The 26850-nt window shown below is 38.2% G+C and overlaps 2 protein-coding genes across 5 annotated transcripts in view; both read left to right on the plus strand.

Annotated features, from left to right (window-relative positions):
- Positions 1 to 6163: 6163 nt before the first annotated feature.
- Positions 6164 to 10230, plus strand: dmbx2 (diencephalon/mesencephalon homeobox 2). Its single transcript, XM_077584870.1, has 4 exons — positions 6164 to 6263; positions 6799 to 6932; positions 7654 to 7829; positions 9542 to 10230. The coding sequence occupies exons 2-4, from the start codon at positions 6800 to 6802 to the stop codon at positions 10025 to 10027; spliced, it is 795 nt and encodes a 264-aa protein (XP_077440996.1). The 5' UTR covers positions 6164 to 6263; position 6799; the 3' UTR covers positions 10028 to 10230.
- A 1579-nt stretch (positions 10231 to 11809) lies between these two features.
- Positions 11810 to 26850, plus strand: part of csnk1g2b (casein kinase 1, gamma 2b) — a 34715-nt gene continuing 19674 nt past the window's right edge. For all 4 annotated transcript variants that reach the window (XM_077583731.1, XM_077583734.1, XM_077583732.1 and 1 more), the window contains exons 1-2: positions 11810 to 11969; positions 15324 to 16062. In XM_077583731.1, coding sequence (XP_077439857.1) covers positions 15835 to 16062 — 228 coding nt within the window. In that variant the 5' untranslated portion in view covers positions 11810 to 11969; positions 15324 to 15834. The remainder of the gene's footprint in view (positions 11970 to 15323; positions 16063 to 26850) is intronic.

Genomic DNA, 26850 nt, shown 5'->3' on the forward strand with positions numbered 1-26850 from the left:
GAAGGTTGCATGGAAGTGGACCAAACTACCGGTATGCACAGTACTTAGAGAAGACAGCAGTGGTTAAAAAAATATATATATATACCTGTAAACATTTTCTTTCTGTGGTCCCAACATCAACCCTGAAGCTGTGCAGCTTCACCCACTATGGTTGCTCTTGACTTCCCTTAGACCAGGCCTGGGTCAGGAACCTTTACTGTCAAAAGAGCCGTTTTAGGCCAAATAAATAGCAAAAAAAAATCGTGTGTGGTGCCACAAAACAATAGAACATTGTGATGACGGAAACAGTGTGTTAGTCTAATAAACTGTGGGCCCAAGAGCTATATGGAGTTGCACCATAACACAAAAATATTCAGCATCCAATACTTTGAGATTCATTGTCCTCTACCTTTCGTTTATTTATTTGTGATTTTTCAAAGTTCATTTTTCATACATGTTTAGGCTTTTCTGTCAAATTTCTGACATTTGTGGCAATTGTATGGACATATGGTCCTTTTTGCTAGTAATTTTCAGAATTTTTGGGCGATTTTATGGACATTTTATGGTCATTTTCGAGTTTCTTCTTTTGTTTTTGGACATTTTAGTTATTTTTTTGAATGTTTTCTTTTTTTGTCTGACTTTTTAGGAAATTCCAAACATATTTTATGGTAATTTTCTGTCTTTCTTTTATTTATTTTTTAGACATTTTAGGTTACTATTTGAACATTTTCTTTTCTGCCTTTTTAAAAAAAATTCCATTATATGACATTTTTGGCAATTTCATGTTAAATTTCTGTTTTTCCTCTTCCATTTTGGACATTTTTAGGTAGTTAAAAAAAAAAAAACTTCCGTCCCACTTCGTCTGACAACTTAAAAAATATATATTTTGAAATATTTAATTATTCTTAAAAAAAAAAAATCATGACTTAATTTGAAGAATATTTTATCTTTTTTTTTTTTTTTTTAATAAATATATATATTTTTTTAAATGACTAGTTTTTTTTAGAGATCCACAGGGAGCCAGGAGAGGGACTAAAGAGCCAGATGTGGCTCCGGAGCAGCAGGCTGCAGAGCCCTGCCTTAGACCCAGTTGCCCACCCCTTACACTTGTCTTTAATCTTTAGCACTGTGCCAATTAAGAGGCTGATCTCGACTCAGCCTCGTGTATTGATCTGCTTTGTTAGGCTCCCGAGGGCTGAACATATAAAGAGCTAATTAGAAAGGTATATGTATCAACACACCCTTATAAGTTGACTGTATAGAATATTTATCATAACCCACTTGAACAAGCTGATGTGTAACATTTATTCAAATTATTTTGATATTCTGAATGAATGTACATTCTGAAACTACATTTATACAATGGTGTGTGCATGTGAGTGCACTTGGTCAATATCAGTGTAAGACTGGAGTGTCATAGCCAGTGTCAGAGCTCACAGCGTGATCCTGGCTGCTTAAGAAGACCCACTGACCCACCGCCCGCTCTCCCACTCCGTCTCAGGTCAAAGGCCAGCCGGCCCTATCGATTCCCCCCATCAAGGGCGCTTTAGTCCGCCCGCTTACCGCTCTTCGCCCAACTGCTCCTGTAGCAACATCGCCCTCCCAAAAGCCCCTCAATTGTGCGCCGCATGCCGATTGATCCAGTGGCTGTCCAAGGGGGCCTTCCATTCAGATAACTGACAACTACAAAGGTCCCCTCTTGACAGATCTTGTCAATATAAATTTCCACTATTGATAATTCATTAAAGAAAGCCGCGACATAAGGGGCCTTGCTTTAAAAACATCTGTTTAACAGGAGACATTAACCAAAAAAGTGGCAGAACAAAAAAGAGGAGGGGATAATAAGCCACCTTCTTGCTCCTCATTCCCATCTGTGCTCTATTAGACAAGTATATTAAAAGGGGAAGTCAATCCCAAAATATTCTATACAATATGTTGTATGCACCCCCACTAGTCTCTGATTAATATTGTGTTTGTGGAATATGTCTAAAGCAGAGGTGGGCATCGAGGGCCGGAGTCCTGCAGGTTTTGCATGTTGCCCTTCTCCAACACAGCTGATATATGATCAGCTCATCAGCAAGCTCTGCATAAGCCTGATAACGATCCTGTTGATTGGAATCAGCTTGTGTTGGAAGTGAGAAACCTCCAAAACCTGCAGGACTCTGGCCCTCGAGGACCGAGATTGCCCACCTCTGGTCTAAAGCAACCAAATACACCCTTTTTCATCTTGGGGCGACATTTTGCCACTTGCTGTCAGCTGAAAATGACATTGCAGGTATTGACCAATCACGGCTCATCTGAGTTTGGGCGTGACATTCGCTAGCTGAGCCGTGATTGGTTGTTACCTAATTGTGATGTCATTTTCAGTCGACAGCAAGTGGCAAAATGGCCGCCCCCTGAGATGGATAAAAGCAGATGGATTTAGCTGTTTAATTCACATTTCACAAACAAACTATTAATTAGAATGTCGTGTTTAGACTAGTGGGGGGTGCATACAACGTGTTGTTGTGGGGTTGACTTTCCCATTAAAAAACTAGGAGACAAACTATTTATTGAGTGTGATTGAGTTGATCATCATTATTATGAATGACTGTACTTTATTAAGTAATAATTTCATCCTGTGTATTTCAGCACAATTGATTATTAATACATTCTAAAAATGTACACTAAAAACTGTTGGGTCAAAAGTAACCCAATTATGGATAAAAAATGGACCGATCCCGGTCAACTTTCTGGGTTGTTTTATACAAAATGACCCAATTTTATACCCAAATAGAGGATCTGACCAATATTTATGAGTTGCTTTATGCTGAAAGACCCATTTCTTGACTCAAAGTTGGGTCAAATCGACCCAAGTAGAGGATCGGTCCATTTTTTACCCATAGTTGGGTTATTTTTGGCCCAACTGTTTTTAGAGTGTACAATTATTATTACACAGAGGCATGAGGAAAACATGCGTACAGAAAGTCCCAAATTGAGATGCTCCATCTTGCTGCCCCTATAAAAGCTAAAATGTAAAGAAAAAGAAAAAAAGATTGGCTGGCAACCAGTCCAGGGTGCACGCTGCAGCCCCTTGCTCAGTCAGCTGGGATAGTCTCACCCGTAACCCTAAATAGGAGAAGTGATTAAAAAATAAAATGGAATTGCATGTTCGACCAAAGAAACTGCTCTCGCCCACAGGCCACAGGGTCCCCAACACTACACTTGCTGGAAATTTACATCGAAAGGGACTCAAAATTGCAAAAGTTTCCCGCTTGATGTCATTAAGAAGTATGTGTTCACTGTTAGGCAGCTGTGATACAACATATTGTGTAGTAGCTACAAGCATGTATTCACCTGCTCAGTAATGTGACTGGCCTTTTTGTCTTTCATGCACTGTAATCCATGCATGTGTAAGCGGATCCCCTAAGAGGAGGATCACAGTTTTGGAACGCTTTTCCACCCAACTGGGGAGGGGGGGGTCCACTAACTACTTATTTTCTCACCCTTCAGTCTTCAATGCCAGCTACTTATGTGCAGGTGATTATAGTATGTGTTGCACCAAATCAAGCGGTTTTCACACTGGAGTTACTAAAGCATGCTACCTAAAACAGTGTGCCTATTGAAATTCACCAGTTACTCTTGTTTGTTCTGAAAATTTACTACAAAATATCTTCATTCAACTGTCTATCTCGATGTATAGTTGGGTGGCTGGCAGAACAATTACCGGAAATGCTTTTTCACAATTAGCCTAATTTTGGAATAGAATATATTACAAGAAAAAGAAGTGTGTAGTGACTTTCAGGAACATCCTGTATGTATTTTGGCTCAACAAAGCTTGGGAAACCGAAACCCTTCCTTATAGAAGTTATTTTTTCATAAGAGCACTGTAAAAGGCACACACCGTGACCCTGTAGTCGAATAATTATCCCTAAATTTTGCATTAAGGACGCTCTCACTTGCTCATGTGGGAACTTGCATCCAAGCAATGAGGGAACTGAGAAGAGACTTGATGACTACAAGATGAACTCGGTCAAAACCTTAGTGGCCTTCTGAAAGGGAAACGTTGGTGGAGGGAAGGGGGTACTAGTGGCAGCGAATTGAGACAGCGTTGGTGTGGGATGGTGAGGGTCACACACAAGCCTACTCTTTGTGTGCCTTTAATCCCCTCTAACCAACACATCTTTGGCCAGGTTTCATCATGAAAGTGCCATGAAATAACTACTTTTTTCCCCCTCCTCGCGCTAAATCTCCCTTAATCCTACGGGCTGCCGAGACAAAGGCCTCTGGGACCTAATCCTGGAGCTTTTAGTGGAGCTGAGGGGCTGGCCGACAGAGCCTCTTCTAAATGACTTATTTCTATCGGACACTAATACAGCTTGACAGCCAAGAGCAGCGAAAGGAGGAAGACAAAAAGGCCAAGTGGGATGGGGGGGTAAAAAAAAAAAAGTCCGCAAACATTTTCACATATTTTCAAAGTCTGAGCTGTTGCTTATGTGAGTGAGTGGAAGAAGTGAAGTCCAAGTATGAGTCTTCACCCTCTAAGTCAATATAACAAGGGAAAGTTATTACTTTTTCTTTTTTTCCTGTGATTTGATGACGTTACGCATTTTGATATATTTTAAGGCAAGGAAAGTTTATTTGTATAGCACATTTCATGTACAGGACAATTCAAAGGGCTTTACATAAAAGCATTACAGAAAGAGAAACAAAATATTATTCAGACATTGCAAAAATCATAATAAAATCATCTAAAATAATTAGATTACAATGATAAAAAAAACAAGCATCAGTCTAAATAAATTGAAATATTGCATGCATTTTGGTTCAAGACCATTTAGATATTGATACACCATTACAGTAATCTTTCCTACTGAAAATAAAAGTAAAATTAAAGTGGAACAATTTGGTATGTTTGATTTGATGCATTCTTTTAAATCAAAAGCAGACCTACCTAGTGTGATTCTTGGCCTTGATCATCATTTTTCTGTTTGTGCCCAATATTCTTTTAACATGTCTCATCACTGAGAGAAAAGGGGGTGAATAATTTCGCACACTCTATTTTTCAGCAATGTGCAGTATTTGTATTTTTAAAAAGTCTAAAATATTGTATACATTTTATTCCATGTCACAATTGTGTTGACTTTTCACCAAAACAAATAACAAATAAGATATTTTTTTATATCTTTATGCTTGAAGCCTGAAATGTGACAGAAGGTCAAAAAGTTCAAGGCGGGGTGGGCGTTGGGCTAATACTTTTGCAAGGCACTGTAAGTAGTAGTTATGATTTGTATAGTCCAAAAAGTACTTTCTGACACCAAATTATCAAATTATTTAATGCAGGGCAATAAACGCCACATTTGATAATATTCAAATAATAAAGTCACACGTTCAATGATGCATTATTTATACAGACCTGTACATTTATTTTTAGTGATTTGCATGTGACTTGACAAGGGTTGTCACTTTTATGTTTCCCATTACTAGCTCTTTCTCATGTACCAAAATAAAGTAAAACAAATATTTGAATTGCCACAGAACAATTTTGATGCAGCTTTTTCGATTGTGCTGGTGTACCTAATAAAGTGTCCTGTGGGTGCATGTCAAACTGCCATTGCAAATATGCAAGTCTTTAATTTTTAAAAGCTTTCCAACACTGTAAAATTACAAACCACCCACACTAACCGATAGATAAGAAGTGCATATGCATATGAATATAAAGTAAAATGAGCTCTGAGCTCTCTGGGAACATTCCTAATTGAGTTTCCTTTGAAAAAGTTCTCAACAGGTTTGACTTGGGATTACCTTCACACGGTGACAGTTTACCAGGGGAAATATTGTGTGTGTTAGCAAAACAAACCCCCCTGGGAAGAGGGGAGGTAAGAAGGGGATGGTGGCGGGGGCCGTCAAAGGCGGCAGCAGCATGATGGGAGAACGAAAAGGGGACTGACTGAGAAGGCTGCTATTTTAGTCTAGGCTGCCTCAGAGATTAGCCCACCACATTGTTTTAATTGTTTTAACGCCCGCTTGTAGGGGGATCCTTGGAATAAATCTCCCAAGTTCAATAGTTTCACAAACTTGAGCCCTGTGCAACCCCCACATACCCCCTCCTCATCCCACCTAATCCTAGCTAATACCTTTCTTTCTATTGGCTAATGGTTGAAGGGAGCCTTGCTAAATGCTTCTTAAATAGTGCGGGCTGACAATGCTCGCAAGCAGCTGAGACGGGCAAGGAGCTCCTGCACTGGGGATAAACGCTACTGCTGCACTGAGAACTCCTCAAAAAGACAAGATTAACATCTCAGGTAAACCACCTGTACACACACGTACACAAATTCTTAATCACAATCATTTAAAAAAACGAAAAAAAAACACAAACAAATTTTCATTGGCAAATTTCGTCAGAAATTTTAATCCTGGCGTGCCATTTACGACCCTAAAAAAGAGGTTTGTTTCCTATAATTTTCTTTCTTTTAAAAAAAATTAGTAAATTAATGAAAATTTGCCAAATTATTTGTCATTCATTTTAACTTTACAAGCTAACACGCTATCTTTTATTTTAAGTTAAATGTTACAATATATTATACTCTTTTTTTCACTTTGTCATGTCAAAACTGAGATTGAGCCGTTTTTATTCTTTGAATATGTTCAACTGCTTAGCATTTTGTATAACTGACCTGCTGCAGCATATTGAATTAGTTTTAGCATTAGTTTCATAAACAGAAAATTACGTAGCCCCCTCTTCCTGTCATTTTATATACGTGACCCTTAGAGAGTTGGAAAAGTTGGGACATCTCTGCCTAATATTGAACATGACCTCGATGGATTTACTTTGTGCAGCATGTTCCCCCTGCATGGCGTCAACGCCGCGATACTACTGGAGCTCCACCAGCAGATGGCGCCACAGTACAGCGGCGTCTACTCAGCGGCCAGCCCCGCATCGCGCACCCTGTCGGTGGCCGAGAGACTTGCAGGTACTCAACTGTATAACATACCGTTCATGCTTTACGACGGGAACTAGTAACTATATAGGGCGTTGAACGGAATAAGGATACCTGGTCACAACACAAGAAGGCACTCAGTTACCACCGTACGTACTGGGTTTTATTTTATTGTGTTTAACAATACTTACAAAAAGTTAGTAATATTGGGCTCCCATGACCTTTACATTGACTTTTACATACAGTGTATGACATTTATAGGAGAACCTAATTAGACCTTTTCTAAACATTTGAAGGCATATGCCCAGCTGAGAATGAAATGTTCAATTATTATTAGTAGCATCTTGCGCTGTTGCTGAGCACAAGAAGGTATGCTCAAAACTTACTTTTTCTTTTTCATAGCCCACAATTGTTATTGTAATTGTACAATATTTACTATATGACTTTACTACCGTGTTAGGGAAGGCAAGGCAAGCACCATTCACACACAAGGCAAATCTATAATGCATTTACAGCCTTAAATACAAATAACGATTAACAACAGTACTTAAGTACAAATCACATTGATTACCAAGTTAAAAATCACAAAATAAAATGGTGAAAACAAAAAATAATATTGTGGTGCACTACACCATACTACAAAGAACATGCAAAGTTGTTAAACCGCAATATATCAATGTTTTTTTTATGCATTACACAATAGACAGTAAAACACATAGATTTTTCAATAAGTTAATTCTTTCCATGGCAACAGAACTTATACTGGAGGCACGTTACGGAAACCAGCAGAAGCAGCGCCGCAGCCGCACGGCCTTCACGGTGTCCCAGCTGCAGGCTCTGGAGAAAGCTTTTGAGCAGACTCAGTACCCTGATGTCAGCATGAGAGAGAGGCTGGCAGTCTGCATCAACTTGCCCGAGGCTCGCATTCAGGTCAGCTTCCAACAACACTCAATGGATTTGTTTACTTATGCTATAAGTGATTTATCTTCAGCCAGTCCCAGATTTGTAGTTATTCTGACCTTTTCACAATACTCACTCACAGATTTTTTTCATATTACTGCTGCAAGAACAGGTCACAATAAATACCTCTAAGGAAGTGTTTATTTACTGTATTAGGGCCCGATATATACCTCAGATAATTGGGAGGCATATGTAATAACCCACGACATACCAAAAAATGATTTTGGAACCATATGCTAAACCTAACAGGAAGTCTGTTGTTTTGATTTACTTTGGAATTTGTTGCTGTTTTTTGAGGCCTTTTATAGAGGTCATATTTAACTTTTTTTTTTAACTCATTTGCTCCCAAAAATGTATAAATATGTTCTATTTTAAATATTACCATGGTCCCAAAAACGTATTTATACAATTGTTTAATGTTTTTTTTTTAATGCAGCCTCTGAACTGAAGAGAAAGCTTAAAGCAATGGTAGCTATTACAAAAACGGCCAGCAGGTGGCAGCAGAGTTTAAGATATCAACCAGGGCCAACATGCAAAAAGCTCTTTTGCCCACTGTTTTAAACAGATTTGTGAATAATGATGAAACTTAGCTATATTCTAATGCTAATTGCTGCAAAATGGAAATAATATACTTTTTCTTCCTGATGAAAGAAGAGACTTATTTTGGTAGGTTCCATGTTTTAATAGCAATAGGACAGAATATTCTGTGGGCCATGCAAAATCTGTCAAAATTCAGTAAAACCAGTGAAAATGGCTGGGAGTGAATGAGTTTAAAATGAAAAGTTATTGAAAGGGTTTTATTTCATTGGACACTGTTGTCATGGCGATGAGCTATTTGCAAAGAAAAGTAATGCTGGTTTTGAAGGTTTAAACCTGGGAGAAAACTCATGGAACTTTGCACAAACATCAAGACCTGGAAATTTCTTGTGTGATTTTCAACAACAACAAAAAAAAGGCTCAATAGCGCCTCCTACATTTTTATTTCATATTTTAGTAATCTCATTCCCAATGACCTATGGTCAGTTTAATATAACAAGATTTGTTTGATATTATTTTCGACTCTGCTTCAGAAAACAGGTGAGCCGTGATTGGTTGTTCATTTTCAATCATTTTCAGTGGACAACAAGTGGAAAATGGCTGCCCCTGATATAACAGGTCAAGATATAGCGCTTTCAAACAGCTGCAGCTGTCAAGATAAAAGCGGGTGGATTTTGCTGCTTGAAATGAATAAAATTAAATAAATAATAATAATAATAAAAAATTTACAAAGTGAAAAAAAAGAAAAAGAAATTAAATAATAAATGTAATTAAAATGCTTTAATAATATTAACCAAAATACTATTTAGAATAGTGGGACTGCATTTTTATGTAGACTTCCCCTTTAAAGTCTCTTTTACACTGCCAGGAAAAAAAACACTTTTATCTCAATTGCTTTTCTTTTTAAACAGCACCAACACACCCACCTTCTGAAGTAATACCAGAGACATAACAGAGGCGGGACATTCACCACTTCTCCAAACCCTGTTGTGTTGAAAGTGATGTTGCTTTATTTTATGTCACACCAGACACGACAGCTGACATCAGCTCACGTCTAATGAACTGAGCACAAAATTTGCCTAACCAGCTCTATACAGTAATCTGTGTTGAATTTAAACCTTTGTATTTTTGCCACTTCCCTTCAGGTGTGGTTTAAAAACAGAAGAGCTAAGCATCGCAAAGGTCAAAGGTGCATACCCCTGTCCAAAGACAAAAATACAGAGGAGGCACCACATGACAGCAAGCTGGTAGAGGAGGGGGACAGACGAGACACGGACGCATCACCCACTGAAAGAAACATTCCACTCAGGCCTTGCACTCCCGTGTCAGATCAAAAAAGAGATCTTTGCCCCCGTTCAGACTCTCATCTCATCTCCAGGTATCCCCTGCGACTTCCCTCCCCTCCCCTTTTCCCTTTCATCCCAGGCCAAAATTACAGCCACCCACCTCGCCAGCCACTTTTCGGGATGCTTTCCACAGAGCTTGTCGGCCCTCCAGAGTTCTGGCCCTTCATACAGCAGCAGAACCCGGGCCTGGGGGCTCCTCTGACAGCCATGACTAAAAACTGCAGCCTCTCCCTTCAGACTGCTTGTTCCAATAAAGCTGTGCTGTATCCTAACCTGGGCTTGTAACTGTGGATTTAGGGCCAGCAGCCAATGGGCAATCTGGAGGCTGCACGTGCTACTGCCTATTTTCTCTTTACATCTTTTACCATACCGTTTCCTGCTCACTTTTTTTATTGTATGATTTATATATCTTTTATCGGATTGCACTGCTTTCTATTGCTGCAATAACAACGGCAACATAATACTCCTTACTATAACGCAGCTCTGCAATATAAACAAAATAAAAGTGAAATAAAATTATTTGTATTTTAAATCTCTGTGTCTCTCAATGGCTTCTCCTTTTTTTCTCTTCATTTTAACCAAGACTAGATAGCTGATTTGAACATTTACTTTTCTACATTCAAAGTTATGTATTTCACAAGGACACTGGGACTGCTTGGGATGATATTGTCATAACATGCTGTCTAATTGTGACTTTTGCAAAATTCTTAACATAATGGAAAATAGTACAGCATATTATAGTAATAGTTTTGGGACCATGCCTATACTACACATTTTAATGACAGCATTAAACACAGTGTACTGTATATAAAAAATCTACACACCCCTTTCAAATGCCAGCCTTTGTGATATAATAAATAGATCAAAATAAGTAATTTCAAAACATTGTGACTGTCGTAGTGACCTATAAACTGTACAACTCAATTGAAAAAAAAGAAGAAGAGATGAAGCAGCATGATGACAGTTTTGGGTTGACATTTTGTGGCTGTTTTTCTTCAGATGATATTGGGAAATGAGAACTCAGTCAAGATTGGTAGAATTGTAATTGACTACAAATAGTAGTCAGTGTTCACAGAAAACCTTCAGAGTTCTGCTACAAATGGCTGGAAAAGCCTACTAGAACATCATAACTTTATTTGGGGTTAATCAGAGGTACTTTTCTGGTGGCAGATGTGTGCTGACTTCCATTCAACATGAGTTTAAGGGTGATTGGTTAATTTTGAACATAGCCACATCATCAGATATAAGAGGATGTAAATTGAGAAATTATTATTATTATTATTATTATTATTATTGAGTTATGCAGTTATGAAAGATCATCTCAGCTAGAAATAAATAAATAAATAAATACATTCTAGGTAGGGAAGCCTGTTTCCGCCAGTAATATTTTTTGTTTGTTTGTTTTTAATTATAGGTCATGATGGGAAAAGTTTTGAAATGATTAATCTTGTTGTAATTTTTTATATCACAAAAACTTTGAACAGCAGTGTGTACTATGTATATTGTTTATATCCACTGCATATGACCAACTGTATGAGTGCCTAAATCATGTGGCTAGAATGTGAGATATGTGAGTTAATTACCTGAGTAATTAATTCATGTTCAATATTGTTTCATTAATAGTTAATCTACAGCACGATTGTTTCTTCTTGTAAAACAATTGACTCAATACTTGACATTTTAATTAGATATAACTAAATTGTCATATAATTGTTTATTGTGACTGTAGTTTGTAGTGTTTTATGATACAATTTAATGCTTTATGTTTTATTTATTTTTTACGTTTTAAATTGTATATTTTCGTATATTGGAGAAAAATAATCACAAAACTTCGTGTGAGCGAATTTCCGATTTGCATAAAGTGATCATGACTAACTCTGTATTTTCTGATACAAACATGTTTAGATTTAGACTTATAATATAATATAGTGTAGCTTCACTTTTTCCGAATAGTTCAGTACAGTATTTGTACTTTACTCGAGTTGGAACAGTAAAACTGCGGAAGCTGCGAGCTTTTCTTTTCCGTATTCCCGAAAAAGGTTACGTCCCGAATTTTTTTCTGCGTAGTAGTGGCGTGAGGCAGTGTGACGCTGTGTCAGGGTATCGGCAGTCGAGGGAGGCTTAAAGAGACATCATAGCAACTGGAGGACAAGAGGGGGAAAAATAAACGATTCATACGTACGAAGAGCCATGACTTCGACTGTGCATCGATAGCTTAAGTCTAAAGGTAATTCCACACGTTTTCCTGTGGGCGTAAAAGCTCCTTCCCAATTGTTGTTCCTCGAAGAAGAAAGCGCCTCGCGGTATATGAACGTTCTCGCTGTGTTTCGTGTGCTAGTTTTGGTCAACGCTAACGTTAGCATGCGAGCTAAAAGAGGGACCGCTGGTGTACACTCGCTTGTTAGGATTAAGGAGTTGCCCGGCAGTAGCCGGCGCAATGTCAATGACTGCAATATGTATTTTGAATTAAACTGTCAGGTTACATTGTGATAAATCTGACAAAGTATACAGTAGTCTATAGTCTATAACAGCGTCGGAAGTGATAGTGTTATTCATTTGTTATTAGTCATTTACTAACCAGATTAGCGTGTTTTCGGGGCTGTCAATCAATGAATAATTTGTGCGCTGCTGTCTTCCTACTTTGGATGATGTGGTTCGTTTAATGTTAGTTATTCTTAGGTCATTTTTTTCCTTTTACATCCGAGTTGCTATATTAGCGCCGGCTAACGTTAGCTGTTTTTTTTATTAGGCGTAGGGCCAAGAGGAGCGGTGTTTTTTTTTTTTGATGTGCTAACTAGGTTAGCATTCATCAACTGTAAAATTTAATAAGAACCATCCGCTTACAATTAGATGGTAATTGTGTACGCCACTTGTGTTTACGAATTACAAGACAACATATTGATATACATAAAATCTGTGAACGAATGAACGCTGTTATGCTAAGTTGCTAAATAACGCCAGGATGTCTTGAGCGTAAATGGCCTTGTCCTCACCAACTAGCAAGTGCTAGTCTGCGGTTATTTTTTGAAGAAATGTATCACTACTCCTTGTATGTATTACCGACATAACCGCCGCCAAACGCAATATACTTGGTATCCAGTTGAGGAAATAGTTATTTGTGAGACTACACAAAAGTAAAGCTAAATGACAGCTAGTGCTAGCTAGCAAGTTGTTAGCGAGCGTGAACCAATTAGCAAAAATGCACACATTTTACTCGCCATAAAGAGGAAATCTGCCGATCGATGTGGGCACTATTGATTAATATCGTTTTAGACATTCACTTTGTTGCGAGGGAAGAGTAGTCACACTGAATTGTGTTTATTTTTCCTTGCCGTGTCAATCAATGCGAGCTACCCGTAGCTATATTGAGAGAAGTGACGGTAAAGTCACTAGCCATGATTTAGACCTGCTGGTTTGGTGCCACCTCAAAAATTAGGCCTTATTGCTAAGGTAATAAACTAATAGGTAGTGATAGCAGTACATTCAAAATATCCTTCTTGAGTAGAAGCAGTAATGGTAACGCAAAATACAACAACACAGAAGTGGATTTGTGTGTGTTTTACCTCAATTATGTCGAATGTAAACCTATTCATACAAGCATTTCACATATACAGTATGCAACTTTAAACATTTCACAATCGTGATGATTTAGCATGGATGCTCTAATGGCTTTTAGGCTTCTTGTTTATTGTACTTATGTACTTGTGACCAGGTGGCCGCTCTCTTCATTTCCTACAGAATGTATTACCAAACAATACTGTGAAGACTTTATTGCCGATTGCATTGCCACTTGTTTTCATAGGCTGTAGTTGGAAATATAAGAAAAATGGAAAACCTATTTAGAGCCGCTCTACTATTTTGTTGTTTGCCTTTCGCTTTTGAAAACATCTTTGTCAATCTTCTGTGATCTCACCTCTTCTTGGAAACTGCTGTATTAACACTCTCTTGTAATGTTTCAAGGAAAACTGACCTGTTTTAAAATAATAATAAAAAGTATAAATTTGATTAAAGCATTTTCTGTGGGGAGAAAGGTGGGGGCTGATTTCTTAAATATGACACTGTCAAAAATGCAAACCTGGTTGGAATGGGCACTTCAATCTGAGTACATAGCATACATTTTGAAACTTGGATGGTGGGTTCTGGAGAAATAAAAAAGAAAAAGAAAGGATCTTTTTGGAGAATGGTTTTGTAATATCGCCCCTAGAAAGCCTGGTCAAAAATGCCTTCAGATTTAACAAAAGTATAACATGATTATTCTCAACATATATCCTTGACCCTTTTATTTGTCTGCTACTTGGGGAACCACATCTCAGATTGGCTGACAAGTTTCAGCTAAAAATATCCACCAATAAGATGTTATGGGCCAAAATTCCAAAGGGTTTTCCAAGTTGACATGTCAAAATTAAAGAGACGTTTCAAACTGCATCACTTGTGAGAAGGGCAGTGTGGCCAGTAGGTCATTTACTTCAACAATCAATTGCTTCTTCCTGAATTTATTGGCTGTGGAAGATGTTGGAGGCCTTTGAACTTACTTTTGGATTAAGTATGCCTGAGTCGATTTGACCCAGGAACATCACTGTTGTTCCTGAGAACTGAACATGAGAGAGTTGTACATGTTTAACATACACTTTTCAGAGGATGTTGGATATTTATATTGTGAGACGCATTTTGGCCATTTTGGAATAGACATCGTTTCTAATTTATACTTCTTATTGATCCATATAAAGTGCCTTTCCAGTGGTAAGAGTAGTTGACCATTACCTGGGCTCTTCTTCTGAACCAGCCTCTTAGCTTGTGCTTATATAGTGTTCATGTTCAGTAGAGCTGTTTTGGATCTAATGTTTAAGTTGCACTGTCAATTAAAATTGACCTCATTCTGGCTTTTGACAGCTGTGCCTGGAACTGATTGATTTGTGCACCACAAGTATGTTGCTTAGCTAAACAAATTAAATTGAAAAATGATTAATTTTGACCATTCAAATGGATATGTATATATATTATCAGTCACTGTTGTTAATATGTGCTTGTATCAATTAATGTTGGTATTGTACTGTTGAACAGTCACATTCCACTCCTGAAATGCCTTTGACACATTCAAAGGATAAATCATTGGTTTGTATTGTTGGCTCCAAAGGTTACTGTATATCATAGTAATTGTAGACTTGCAGTGTTAATCTCAACTTCAATTACCGGTATCTAACACGCTAAATTGACCTTAAGTTTTAAAACTTGAATATCTTCTATTATGGTTAAATAACAACTGACTTTAGTCTTTAGTTAAGTCAAACGGTTGTGATATAACACCATAACATTGACATTTTGACTCTTAAATAAAATGATAAAGAATTTGACAAAGTAAAATTGGTAGCACAAAACAAATCTTGGCTATGAAAAAATTTGCCTGCTCAATGATTAACGGAACAGTCTAAGGATTTTGTGTGTGTGTGTGTGTGTGTGTGTGTAAACACTATTTAATCTACCTGGGTACCATTTTGGGTTTGAAGAAGAGCTATAATGGGCCAAATGGAAACTATGACATCATAAGTTATGAGCTCATTCTTTCCTTTTGATTCTTTTGCAGGTATCAAGGTGACAGAAAACCAATCCGTTACCAGTTCATCTCATCGCTGTTTGCTCTCAGGGTTGCTGTGTGCCGTGACCCTACAACATGGATAGCAGCCAATGTATCACTGAGGGCTGACCACAAGGAATGAGGAACCCCAAGGGATGTTCCCAAGTGGCCTTGTGGATTCACTAGCTGGCTTTTGGAGTGATTTTTTATGATTTGTACTGTATGTGTGTCTGTGGGCACATTCTAGCACCGCCTGCTGCTCAGTCTGCTGTCGGGACCGGATTTTTGTTTGACTGGAGTTGGAGTGACAAAGAATTAAGAAGATAAAAACGGGAGGACGCGGCTCTAGATATAGATTTGTTTATTTGCTACCACAATTTTAACAGCAACACCTTTCCTCTGTCTTGTGAGATTTAACTCCCTTCCCCCTTCCTAAAGCTTCCTCTGCCATTGTTACTGGATCTCCTATGGTTTGCATGGCTGGAGAATAACCGTGGAGAGGCCAGGGTATCACAAGCTTATGGATTTTGACAAGAGAGGGGGCAAGGGAGAGCCAGAGGAAGGGAAAAAAATGTCTAAAACGGCAGGTAGCAGGACTGGACATGGGGGCCGGAGTTCTGGGACCAATTCTGGAGTTCTTATGGTTGGCCCAAACTTCCGTGTTGGTAAAAAGATTGGCTGCGGGAACTTTGGAGAGCTGCGCCTGGGAAAAAATCTCTATACCAACGAATATGTGGCGATCAAATTGGTAAGCGCACACTCTCATTTAACACAGCACTCATGTGTTTGGTCCCCCTTTTTGTTCAGTATTTGGCAAACCTAATCAACAATGCTCGTTTTGTGATGATCAAATAGTTACAACTCAATTAGATAACTGCTCAAAAGGCTGATTTGGGAGCCTGAATAAAGCACTGCATTGTATTGGTCTACCACTTTTTTCCATGAGAAGCAATAGTCGTAGTGTAAATATATTCTCATTGAACCACGATTATGTGATATGTATATGTAGCTAATGATCACTCCTGGATTTAAAAAACAAACAACTAATAGTGGTGATAAGCTCAGCAGGCACATGGTTACAATTTTGTCACATACCATATCAGTATTCTCTTTCTTTCAGTCACTACCCAAAGCCTCTAACTATAGGATTCTGTTGAGATAGCAACACACTTATGCTTTAAGCTTTTGACTGTATATGTGAACAATTTGGTATTCCGCTGGTCTCCATTGATTTGAACGCTGGCTTCAATCTTTAAACTTTAATTTCTGTTGCTTCATTCAAGCACAGAAACGGTTCCTTTGTTTATCTATAAAGGAAAGAAACTGATGCAATGTTTTCAGTAAACCACTAGCATTACAGAAACTCTTTACCTTTTCATCTTTATTTATATTATATATTTATTTATATATAATATTTGTATGAAATCTTTCCTAAGTACAATAAGAAGTCGTGTCTGTAGTTATTTTAACAAGTTTATGACCAAACCTTTTATATTGGTATTCAATGTCATCATTTTGTTTGGGTTTTTAATGCTGAAGTGAAGGCCAGACGCTAACTACAGCATATCAGACATTTCCATTGCATAACCTCTATTTAGGGGTCACCAACCTTTTTGAAACTGAGAGCTACATCTTGAGTATTGATTAATGTGGTGGGCTACCCGTTTGGTACACACTTCTGAAGTAACAAATTTTCTCAAGTTACTTTTAATAATGTTGTTATTGTGTTTTATTAATAATAATTAATGATATTCATTTATGTGAAGACAAATCATGATACTTTCTTACTCACTTACTGACTAATCAGGAGACTGATCAATATCAGGCTGGCTACCATGAGCCAAGTTGTGGTGGCCCTACCAGCTCCACTTTCCAGTAAATGGCATCACTTTTGGTAATAACAATACAGTATTAAAAAAAAAAAAAGTATTGTTGTTGCGCATGGCCAAACCTTAGTGGAGAAAAGCTAGAGGGTCAATTACATGGAAATGCTTTACCTGCTAACAATTTGAGCAAATTTGTTATTTCAGACTGGAAGCCCTTTGCATTAATCAGTACCCAGAAAGTAGCTCTGTTTCAAAAAGTTTGGGGACCCCTGGAAAAAAAAGCAATCTGTCCAAATGTCCATCCCTTTATTGTAAAAAACAGGACATTAGCTCAGTTTGACAGTGCCGAAAATACACAAACATATATTATGATTCAGTTACTGGTTTGGTCTGGAACATGTGCAGTATTAAGGAAAGGGGGAGGGGACGCTCTATTGCACTCAGGCTGGTCTCTAGTTGCAGAGTATGAGCTGTGGGTTTTTGTGATCGGCATTGAAAGGCATATTGACATATGCCAAACCACGGAAATCGACTGATCACTATTGGTGGTCAGTCGATTGGTGCACCACTACTGGTAATACATTAATGATGGCAAAGCCTAAGTCTAACTAGTAAAGTAGTTATTACTGGAGATGTTGGAGTCTTGGCGTCATTTCCACCACAGCGCCACTGGTCTGTGTATGATTATTCTTACATTTGTGTATCCCAGGGAGGTCATTATCTCTGAATGGGCATCCACTGAAGGCTTTGTGAACCACATAGAAGGCAGAGGTTAGAAAGCGGTTGTAATTGCAGTTCTCTCCTCTGAAATCTTACGTTGTGCTCACTGCTCACTGCCTCTACCCTTGCCTGTGCACCCTCCCATCTGTTCGGGTATTTTTATCCCAATGGTATCCAGCTATATCTGGGTATGGCATTAAGGCAATACTATTGCTCCATGATTCTTGTGCCCACTGTAACTACTGTTCATTTTCATATAATAGTAAGGGGAGGTGGGAAGTTAAAAACATACATTCTCATAACTGCCGGTAGTTCGGAAGCTTAACATGAGGTAATGCTGAACCTAAAATAAAAAGGCCCCCCACTCCTGAACAGTTGTCGGTCCACATGTTGAAGTCCATTCCTGATCTCAAAGGTCTGAGTTCGTATCTATCTTAGTGAGCACTTCCTTATAGAACTAAACACCTGACAACTCTAATACACGAGCGTTTACTTCTTTGTCACCCACTTAAGCTGTAAATATTGTCTAACCACAGAATGGTAATTGTATGATTAGCCACTAATTCTTTTCACCTCATTAACTTTATCCCCTCGTTCTAGCAATATTTTTGTTTTTTCAAGGCGAGTATCACATTTAGAGCGTATGTTCATATGTTACAGCTGGCTTGGTAATTGTGGGAGTATTGCAATAAATGTAATAGTAACAGAATGCTTCACCGTGTTGCTGGCACTAACATTAGTGTTAGGGCTGCAGCAATACTATCAAATAATCAAGTATTTACATTAAATATACTTGTGATTGGATAAAGAGCAATTGTGAATACACAAGAAAAAATGAGAGTCGGCATTTTGATAATCAACAAGATTTTTTGTTCTTAAATTCAAATTTTGTGTAACAGCAAACTGTTACCAGTGAGGCAATTTCAAACAAATACAATTAATAAATCAATAAATTTAAATAGATATCAAATTTAAACGTAGTATTTCATCAAAATTATAAAGCTTTAATAAAAATATGAATACACAGCCTTTGTTGTGAACTTCACTTGAGCACCTAGAATTTTAGCATTCGACATGGCGTGCATTTATGTTCGAACTCAGCCCAGCTAACTAATAAGTAGACGAATACATCAATAAATAAGACAAATATTCTTAATACTACTATAAAATTTAGAAGAGTTAGAAGTCAGAACTAAAATGAAAAGCACCTATGTTGAAGGAGCATATTACACCAGTGCTCCTTAAAATTTTCTCCACCAAGCAAGTGAGAGCCTCCACCACACAGTATTGTCTGCTAGAAGTGACCAGCTACTGACTGCTCCGCTAACTTAATCATGTTTTTATTGGCATCTTCTTCACTTCACAGCGATGTCCTTTAACCGATTAAATAAACCCTGTGTGAAAGTCATAGGATGTCCATGCTTGTCACCATTGTAATAAACTCCCCCAAAAATTGACAATTGTCATAATTAGCAGAAACCTAGCGCTCCGCACTTCTAACGTTATGTTATTACAGGTACATTAATCGCACTCATTTTTGTTATGTAATTTGTACCTTGTCCGCTCTTCTTCTGGGTGTATTCGGCAGAGTTTTTGCAACATTGAGGATTTGTTGTTATTGTGTGCAAGGGCTGTTTTACAATATTAGTACACGTCACGGTGTTCATCTTGCTTTTCAATCTGAAGTGCTCCCACAATATCGTTTTCGTCATTGCTGTTCCTACCCGCCTCCTCCATTTTGTTGCTCCTTTGATCAATTATGCCTGTTTCTGCACTTCTTCCCATGCGCTGGTGACGTAACCACTCTGTGCCAACTTATTCACTGCCACTCCTCCCAGTTTCATACTATTGGTATATACAGTAGCTCCCTGTCAATAGCAGTGATTAAATAGCCCATGTGTCCCTTAAGCTTTACAATTTAACAGTTCCTTGAGGCAGAAAAAAATCGTCCAGCAATTTTTAAAATTAATCAATTACTCAAGGACTCATTCCAGCCGTAGGTAGTGTGCAGTGCTCTATTTATGTTTGTGCAATAAGATAGCTGAAACAGAAGATTAGGTTCAATATATCCACCAACAACCAATCTTTTTTTAGAATTCCATCTAAAATCACAAACTGAGATATGTAAAGTAACATGGGGGTTGTATAAATTAGCTGATACAGAAGTGTTGTTTGACTGGTTTCAAGGCAGTGTTTTAAAACTTCAATGAAAAGAGAGCTTGTAAAATTACTATGAAGTAAGCTTATAAGCTTACTTTTGACTGTTTGACAAGCAATGGCGGTGTATCAGATTCTTCAATCGGAGTACTCCTTTAATATCATTTGTTGTAATCTATTGAATGCTAGATATCAGGATTTGAAGGAAAACACTTGGTTTTCCCCGTTGTTGTGGACCCCCTTTTTACACACGCCCCGCATCGGAGCCTGAACATTCAGCGTCTATCTTTGCCTTTTACACATAACCCAGTGAAGATAGAATATTACCACAAATGTGAATGCTATTAAAACAGCAACGTCATCCTGCAATGAGTTAATTTCGCCCCCCAGCTTGAGCAGCATAGTAAGAAAAAAAGGAAAATGAAGTGGCTTTACCAGGCAGTGTAAAAGGGCCTAGTGTTAAGGACTGACTTAAATTGTAACACAGAGGAGTACAGTTCAGTTTCCACTGTAAACCTTGATTTGCCTTCCATGTCTGCCACCAGCTGTGTAGGCAGGATGGTGATAGCTGTGTCAATGTTTGACATGACATATCAGTGTGACACCGTCTAACCGGTCAATAATTTAACCAAACCTTACTAACTTACACAGTACAGTACTGAATACTCACTTGTGCTGGGAAGGAGGTGGACGCCTATCTAAGGGCGCAATTGCCCACTCCCTGCGTTTGGGCTGTAATGTCCCCCGCCCGATAAGCCCCTACCCCACTTATGTGCAAGTATTCGAGTTATTGTTTGTTGGGTAATCATGTGGCTGTTTCCTGAGGGGTCCTTCCTCAAATCAAGACTGTGCGGCTCCTGTCACAGGAGCATTTTCGTTTGTTTTTCTTTTTTCATCTGAGAAGTCAGGACACTGCTTTTGGCGGCTTGTCAGGCTTCCCATTCTGTCTCCCTCTGTTGGTCATCGTTTATTTCTCTTGGACAGGTTGTAACTGTGAAGTGAATTTTGTTTGTTGTTTGTGTCTCTACTCGTGACGTGCAATGACAATATATTCGATTCTATTCCATTTTCTGGTGCAGAAACATGTAACCTCTTTGAATTCTTTGTGATCCAAAATACCTTGGAAAATGATGCAATTAGTATTTTTTCCATTCCGTTCCCGCCGTTGCATGGAAGTGACCATTCTTGGTCATCCAATCAACAGGTATTTAGTCTAGTGCCTCCCTACTGTTGTACCATTGTAATAAATGCCTCAATAGAAGGGTCCTGAAAACTGGTATGGTCAGTCTCATTTATAACCTTTGGCAATGAGAACAAAAAGTAGTGGACCAAACTGAAACTAAGTGTAATGATTCATGAAATAAACTATACTTGCAGATCAAGAGGTGACTACTGTATATGTACCTGAGACAACCAAGCATGGCAGAATGACCTCTTTTACCACATTATAACACAACTGAGAATGAGAAATAGAGTATGCACTTCTGAGCCCTGTGTTAATGTTGAAACGAAAAGCAAGAGACAAGTGGAAACTGCTGTGTTCTGAAAGGTTGTCTTTGTTCGCAGGCCTGGTCGACACACAGTGGGTCAGTTTGTGGTTTAGCTGGGTGCTTTCTTGCACTGGCTGAATGCCTGTGAGACGGTGACAGGACTGTATAGCCATTTACATATGTACACTGCAGGCTTTACTCACAGGGAGATCCCAGTCTCTTAAAGAAAACACCAACATGTACAGTAATGTCTGCTCTCATGGTCTCCTGTAGAAATGACTGCAAAACTATATATATTTAAATGGTCTCTGCTCTTGGTGATGTAAAAACAAGAAGAGAGAAAATGACCATCTAGTTGCTGTTTTAAGTGTTTAATTGATCTGTTTGTCAGTCTATATCTATTTATCTGTCTATCTGTCAATACTACATGTATCTATCTCAAATAGTTTGTTACAGAGTTCATAGTTCACACTTTAATTCTTATTATTATTATTATTATTATTATTATTGCATTCGACACTGCGCCAAATACAAAGGTCCATCAGATCACAAGGGGGCGCACTATAAAGGAAGCGCAAGAGCGTCAGGCAGAGCAAAACAAACCAAGTGAGCCCAAATACAGTATGAAAGACAGAACAAGAGATAAACAATTTGCCGTCCTCACTATCAAAAAGAAAGTAGCGGGAACCCGGTGCGGTAACATTAAAACACCTGTGGCTTATAGTCGGGTGCGGCTTATATGTGTAATAAACTCGAGTATTCCCCAAATTTAGCGAGTCCGTCTTATAGTCAGGTTCGCCTTATAGTCCATAAATTACTGTTGGTGTTTTAACAATTGAGTAATTCGCATGCATTTGTGTAATGGTCTTGCGTGAGTAGTACATGTAATTTGTGCTTGTGCAGTGGTACATGTGACGCATTTAGTCTGATGATATCATCTGCACACAGTTATGAGTTCGTTCAAAGGTGTGCATTACTGGCAATGGCACTCCAAATAGTGGGGGAATTTTGGCTCAGTTAATTTCCCCATATCAAGGCTTGCACCACCTTGGCTCAGTTAAGAGGTCTGTCTGCCCGTGCTTGCGTCATCACAACATCCTGTTTCAGCCCTGTTGTTTCTGTGACAAGTCTGAGGACTAAAACTGAATTAGGGCAATGGTTTCATGGTCTTGTTATGTAAAGACAAAAAAATATCCTATGATTAATTGTTCAGAGGATGAAACACAACAACACTTATTAATGGAATGTAATAGAGCTCAGCAGGTCTGAGTGATGAGGAAAGTTAATGGTCTTAATATTGATGTTAATTATACCACTATTATGTATTGCTTGATAGAAAATAACATCTCCCAAAGAAAAATAATTGTTTCAAACTATTATAACGGTTGTTTGTGCGAAACTTTGGAAAACCAGTGTCCATGAAGAATATAGTAGTGGATAGTAACACCGTAGTCAGGCAAATCCTTTGTCACTTAAGAAAAGGGGGAAAAAAGGACGAAAAGAACTGTATTTGTAAATCACTGATTATTAGAAATGTGTTTGTTTTAATATGACTGTTAATCCTCTGTGTAAATTATGTTTAGCTTGTTTTATATATTTGGAGTTTGAAATTTGTTTGTGGATGATGTAAATAAACATATCGATATACATAAAATAATAAAGTAAATAAAGTTCTGTAAAAATCGCAAAACTGAAAGTTCACTTTTGGGCACTTCAATGCCGATATTTTGGTAGCCAAATTTTCGGTGCCTCCCTAATTTATTTCTGTGTAGTTCTATGCAAATTAATACTCAGATAAAACTCTTTTCAAAGTTTGTTAGGTATCACGAGAAATAAAGCAAATCTGAGAAGGGCGGGCCAGGGGTATACAAAAAGCAAAACCAGTTATGAATAATGTCATTGTCATTTGCTTTTCCTAGTAGTGAAGAGGGGAAAAATGAAATGAATAATGTTGGCAATCAGATTTCTATGATTTTTATTTATTTATTTTAATTTTTAATGCCTTATCGGCCGGCCCTACTTGCAGATTAATCCGCAGGATGGAACTCACGGATCTCTGCCAAGTCTGCATTGTTTCATATTTGTTTTTGTCTTTCTTGTTTATCAGTTGCTGTTAGTAGGTCACGTCCTGTATCATGGTGTGTTTTTGCATTTGAGAATATTGTGAAATTAGACATGACTGTTTGTCAATATACAGTATGCCTTGTGATTAATTGGCTATTTGCCTCCCACCAAAAAATGGTTGGAATGTGCTCCGGCTCCTGCCAATCAACTAAAAATGGATGGATTATACAGTTTCTTTTAGTACCTCACTGCATCTGTGGTCACCGCCAATGCTGTGTGACACCAAGGTACTGCATATTGGTGAAGTTGTGGTTGATTAATTTCCGTATTATGTGAACTACAACAGACAGGGAGGCGTTGCAAGATCAACAAGATACTGTATATGTAAAGCAAGCAATTATGCAAGCATAAGGTGTTTTGTCGTTATAATCAGTGGAGTGAAACAGCAGATGGAGTACTGCTACTCCATCAGACTACTGATGTAAAAATTTGTGATATGAATATTGCATTGTATATGATGACTAAAAGTGTACTTCAGTCTGATTATATGCAGCTTAGGCACTACAAATGCACAAGTTTTTGTTCATGAATATTTGATTGTTTTAATTTCTTTTATGCAATTAGCTGGGTCACCTGCCTACCCACCCCATTAAGCCTTAAATTAAATCTTAGCTGCCTATTACTGAAAATTTGAGATTGAGGAATCTGCATTTACTAATTTACAAAATAACAACCCCACACCGAATTTCAGTCCATGACTTTGTTGGCTATGTCGGCGAAGATCCATGGTCACTTACTTTCAAGCAATGGCTGGAGTCTGGCTGTTCGACTACACTGCCTTAAACAACATAATGTTGAAAAGGGCACGATCATGTAGAAACACTCTCATTCCTCATGGTTGCGACACTGGGTTGTGTCCAAGCCAAAAATGTACAGTAAGCAGTGCTGGACTGAATTTTGGGCCCTGTATCAAGTGCCCAAGTGTTGTTGGGCTGCGGACCGTTGGTTGGGAACCACTGGTCTAATTCACTGATTCCAGATTTTAAAAAGTACTGACTGACATGATCCTGAGATGGATTGAGATGTGTTATCCAACTCTTCTGTCTGTCTCCCACTGAAGTATGATAAACAGCTCGTTTCACTCTAGCTCAGCAGCTTACATCAGCCTGCCATGAGACAGTTGTCGCAGAACTGTAAAGGCATAAAAAGCTCTATCAGCATGTTTGGCACAATTTAAATTGACATTTTGACAATTTAAGGTCTTCCCTACTTTGCTTGAGCTCTCTTGAGAACACTGTGTCCAGCTTGAATGAATGAAATATTGCCATGTAAAAGCTCCCCTTCAGTCAGCTAGCTAATCTGCTAATGAATCAGTAGCTACTAGCAGCATCGTACTGTGTTTACATCACTATGTTGTTGCTTAGACAGTGATTTAGGTGCAGGCATTAAATCTGGATAGAAATCTTGTGACTTGTGACACATAAGTGTCAGTATTTTTAAAATCAAAGTATACATTTAGAAAAACATCAATAAATGGTGTCAACATTGAAACTTTGTTGTGATTTCATGACAATCTTCATCATTAGGAAAGATGGATCATGGGTGTACAAAATGCCCACTGAAGCCAAATGCAGCACTGGTTTATCCTTTTGACCACATGGATAATCTGTACTTGTATAATAGTTGTTACACACGAGTGGATTTTTTTTTTAAACATGATGATCTAATACACCCGCCAGCAGATGCACCAAGTATTAGATTTAAACATAATTGAATATTCCCATTTAAATGGAAGGCTTATACTATATAGCTTATGCAATAAAAATGTAAAAAAGGCATTACACAGAAATGCTGCAACAACCGAGGCAAACAGTGCAGCAAATGAAATTTTATGGCTTTTCACAGCCTGACATGGGCATAGTGGTCAATTTTAATTCTGGTTTAGCTGTAGTAAGTCTTAAGTTGCCTATGCCATAAATGGAACCAAACTAACATCATTATAAAAATAAAAAAACAATTCTTGTGCAGCTAAGCTTGGCTGTGGCCCGGTATCACCCTAACTCTATGAATGTACTAGGTAGTTCTTGACTGTGTGTGTTAAATCTGAAATGAAACAGGAGACACGTTGGACACATTCCAGATGTTGTCCCATGACACCACTCTCTCCGGAATACTCTCTCCCAACTGTAAAAGAAACTCCTCTTGTCAGGAAAACCTGCCTCACTGGAACAAAACACACACATGCATTGCTCAGGCATTTTCATTTGTTTGAGCTGTCCAGTCAGTAGATAATTCATACTTGATACGTGTTAAAGATTCAGATTAAAGATGCACTTTTTGACATTTGAGTAGTTCTCTACAGTTGAGTCACATTGCAAGATGCATATTGTGAAGTGGTTTATTGGCAGTCATGCAAAGGTTGGTCTATTCCGGGGCTAATACATAATGTTGATTCTATTGCATGTGTGTTGTTTTTGGCATACTGTACTTCACACTCCGTGAAAGTCATACTGGCTTTTCTTATAAATTACTAAAATGTAATTTCACAGCATTAGCTATGCTTCACCGATCTGATCGGCTATATCGGATTGGCTGATATTTTGCATTTTATGCACTTTTTGTGAGCAACACATTTTAACAACACATCTTAATTTGCCAGTCATTGATCGGCTCCACAAAATAACATAAGATTACAGCCACAGTGGTTCCCACATATATTTATCTGTGGTGGGCTGCCACTAATGACTTTTGGCCAACAGTAATAGCTTTTGACACTACCTGTCAATATGTAACAAATGTATTAACTTGATGCCGCCCTGCCCCCTGTGTGCATCTGTCTCAATGTCCATACGGCTTTCCTTTTTGGTACAATGCTAAAAATACACTACCTCAAATAACCTAAGTATGGATATTTAAGTTTAAAGACTGGGTCTTCATGGTATCAGAGGCATCGACAGCTCAAACAATATCGATCCCCCATGGCACTCCAGCAGGTGTAATGGCCGCCTCGTCACTAAACACTCGTGCTGTTTTTTTGGGCTTTGCGTGCATTTTTGCTTGGAAATTCAACTCCATGTTGGACAAAGCCTACGTACAATTATCTGAATCTTCAGAGGCTGTTACGGGAAGCAAAATGACTACGAGCACAGCATTTTTCCCCTTCTTTCTTCTTCTTCCCTTTCTTGAAAGTAGGAAGCTTAATGTGATTGAACACTACTGCTTAGACCAGGGGCAGTAAACAGGAGTACACGGAAATGCAGCGTAAGGTGAAAGTAGAAG

The sequence above is a fragment of the Vanacampus margaritifer genome, chromosome 13, assembly GCF_051991255.1.
Source record: "Vanacampus margaritifer isolate UIUO_Vmar chromosome 13, RoL_Vmar_1.0, whole genome shotgun sequence".
NCBI lineage: Eukaryota > Metazoa > Chordata > Actinopteri > Syngnathiformes > Syngnathidae > Vanacampus > Vanacampus margaritifer.

Coding starts and splice junctions, on each gene's coding strand:
- dmbx2 (XM_077584870.1), top strand. CDS start 6,800: ATGTTCCCCCTGCATGGCGTCAACGCCGCGATACTACTGGAGCTCCAC. Junction 6,933..7,653: donor GGTGGCCGAGAGACTTGCAG/GTACTCAACTGT, acceptor CCATGGCAACAG/AACTTATACTGGAGGCACGT. Junction 7,830..9,541: donor TGCCCGAGGCTCGCATTCAG/GTCAGCTTCCAA, acceptor ACTTCCCTTCAG/GTGTGGTTTAAAAACAGAAG.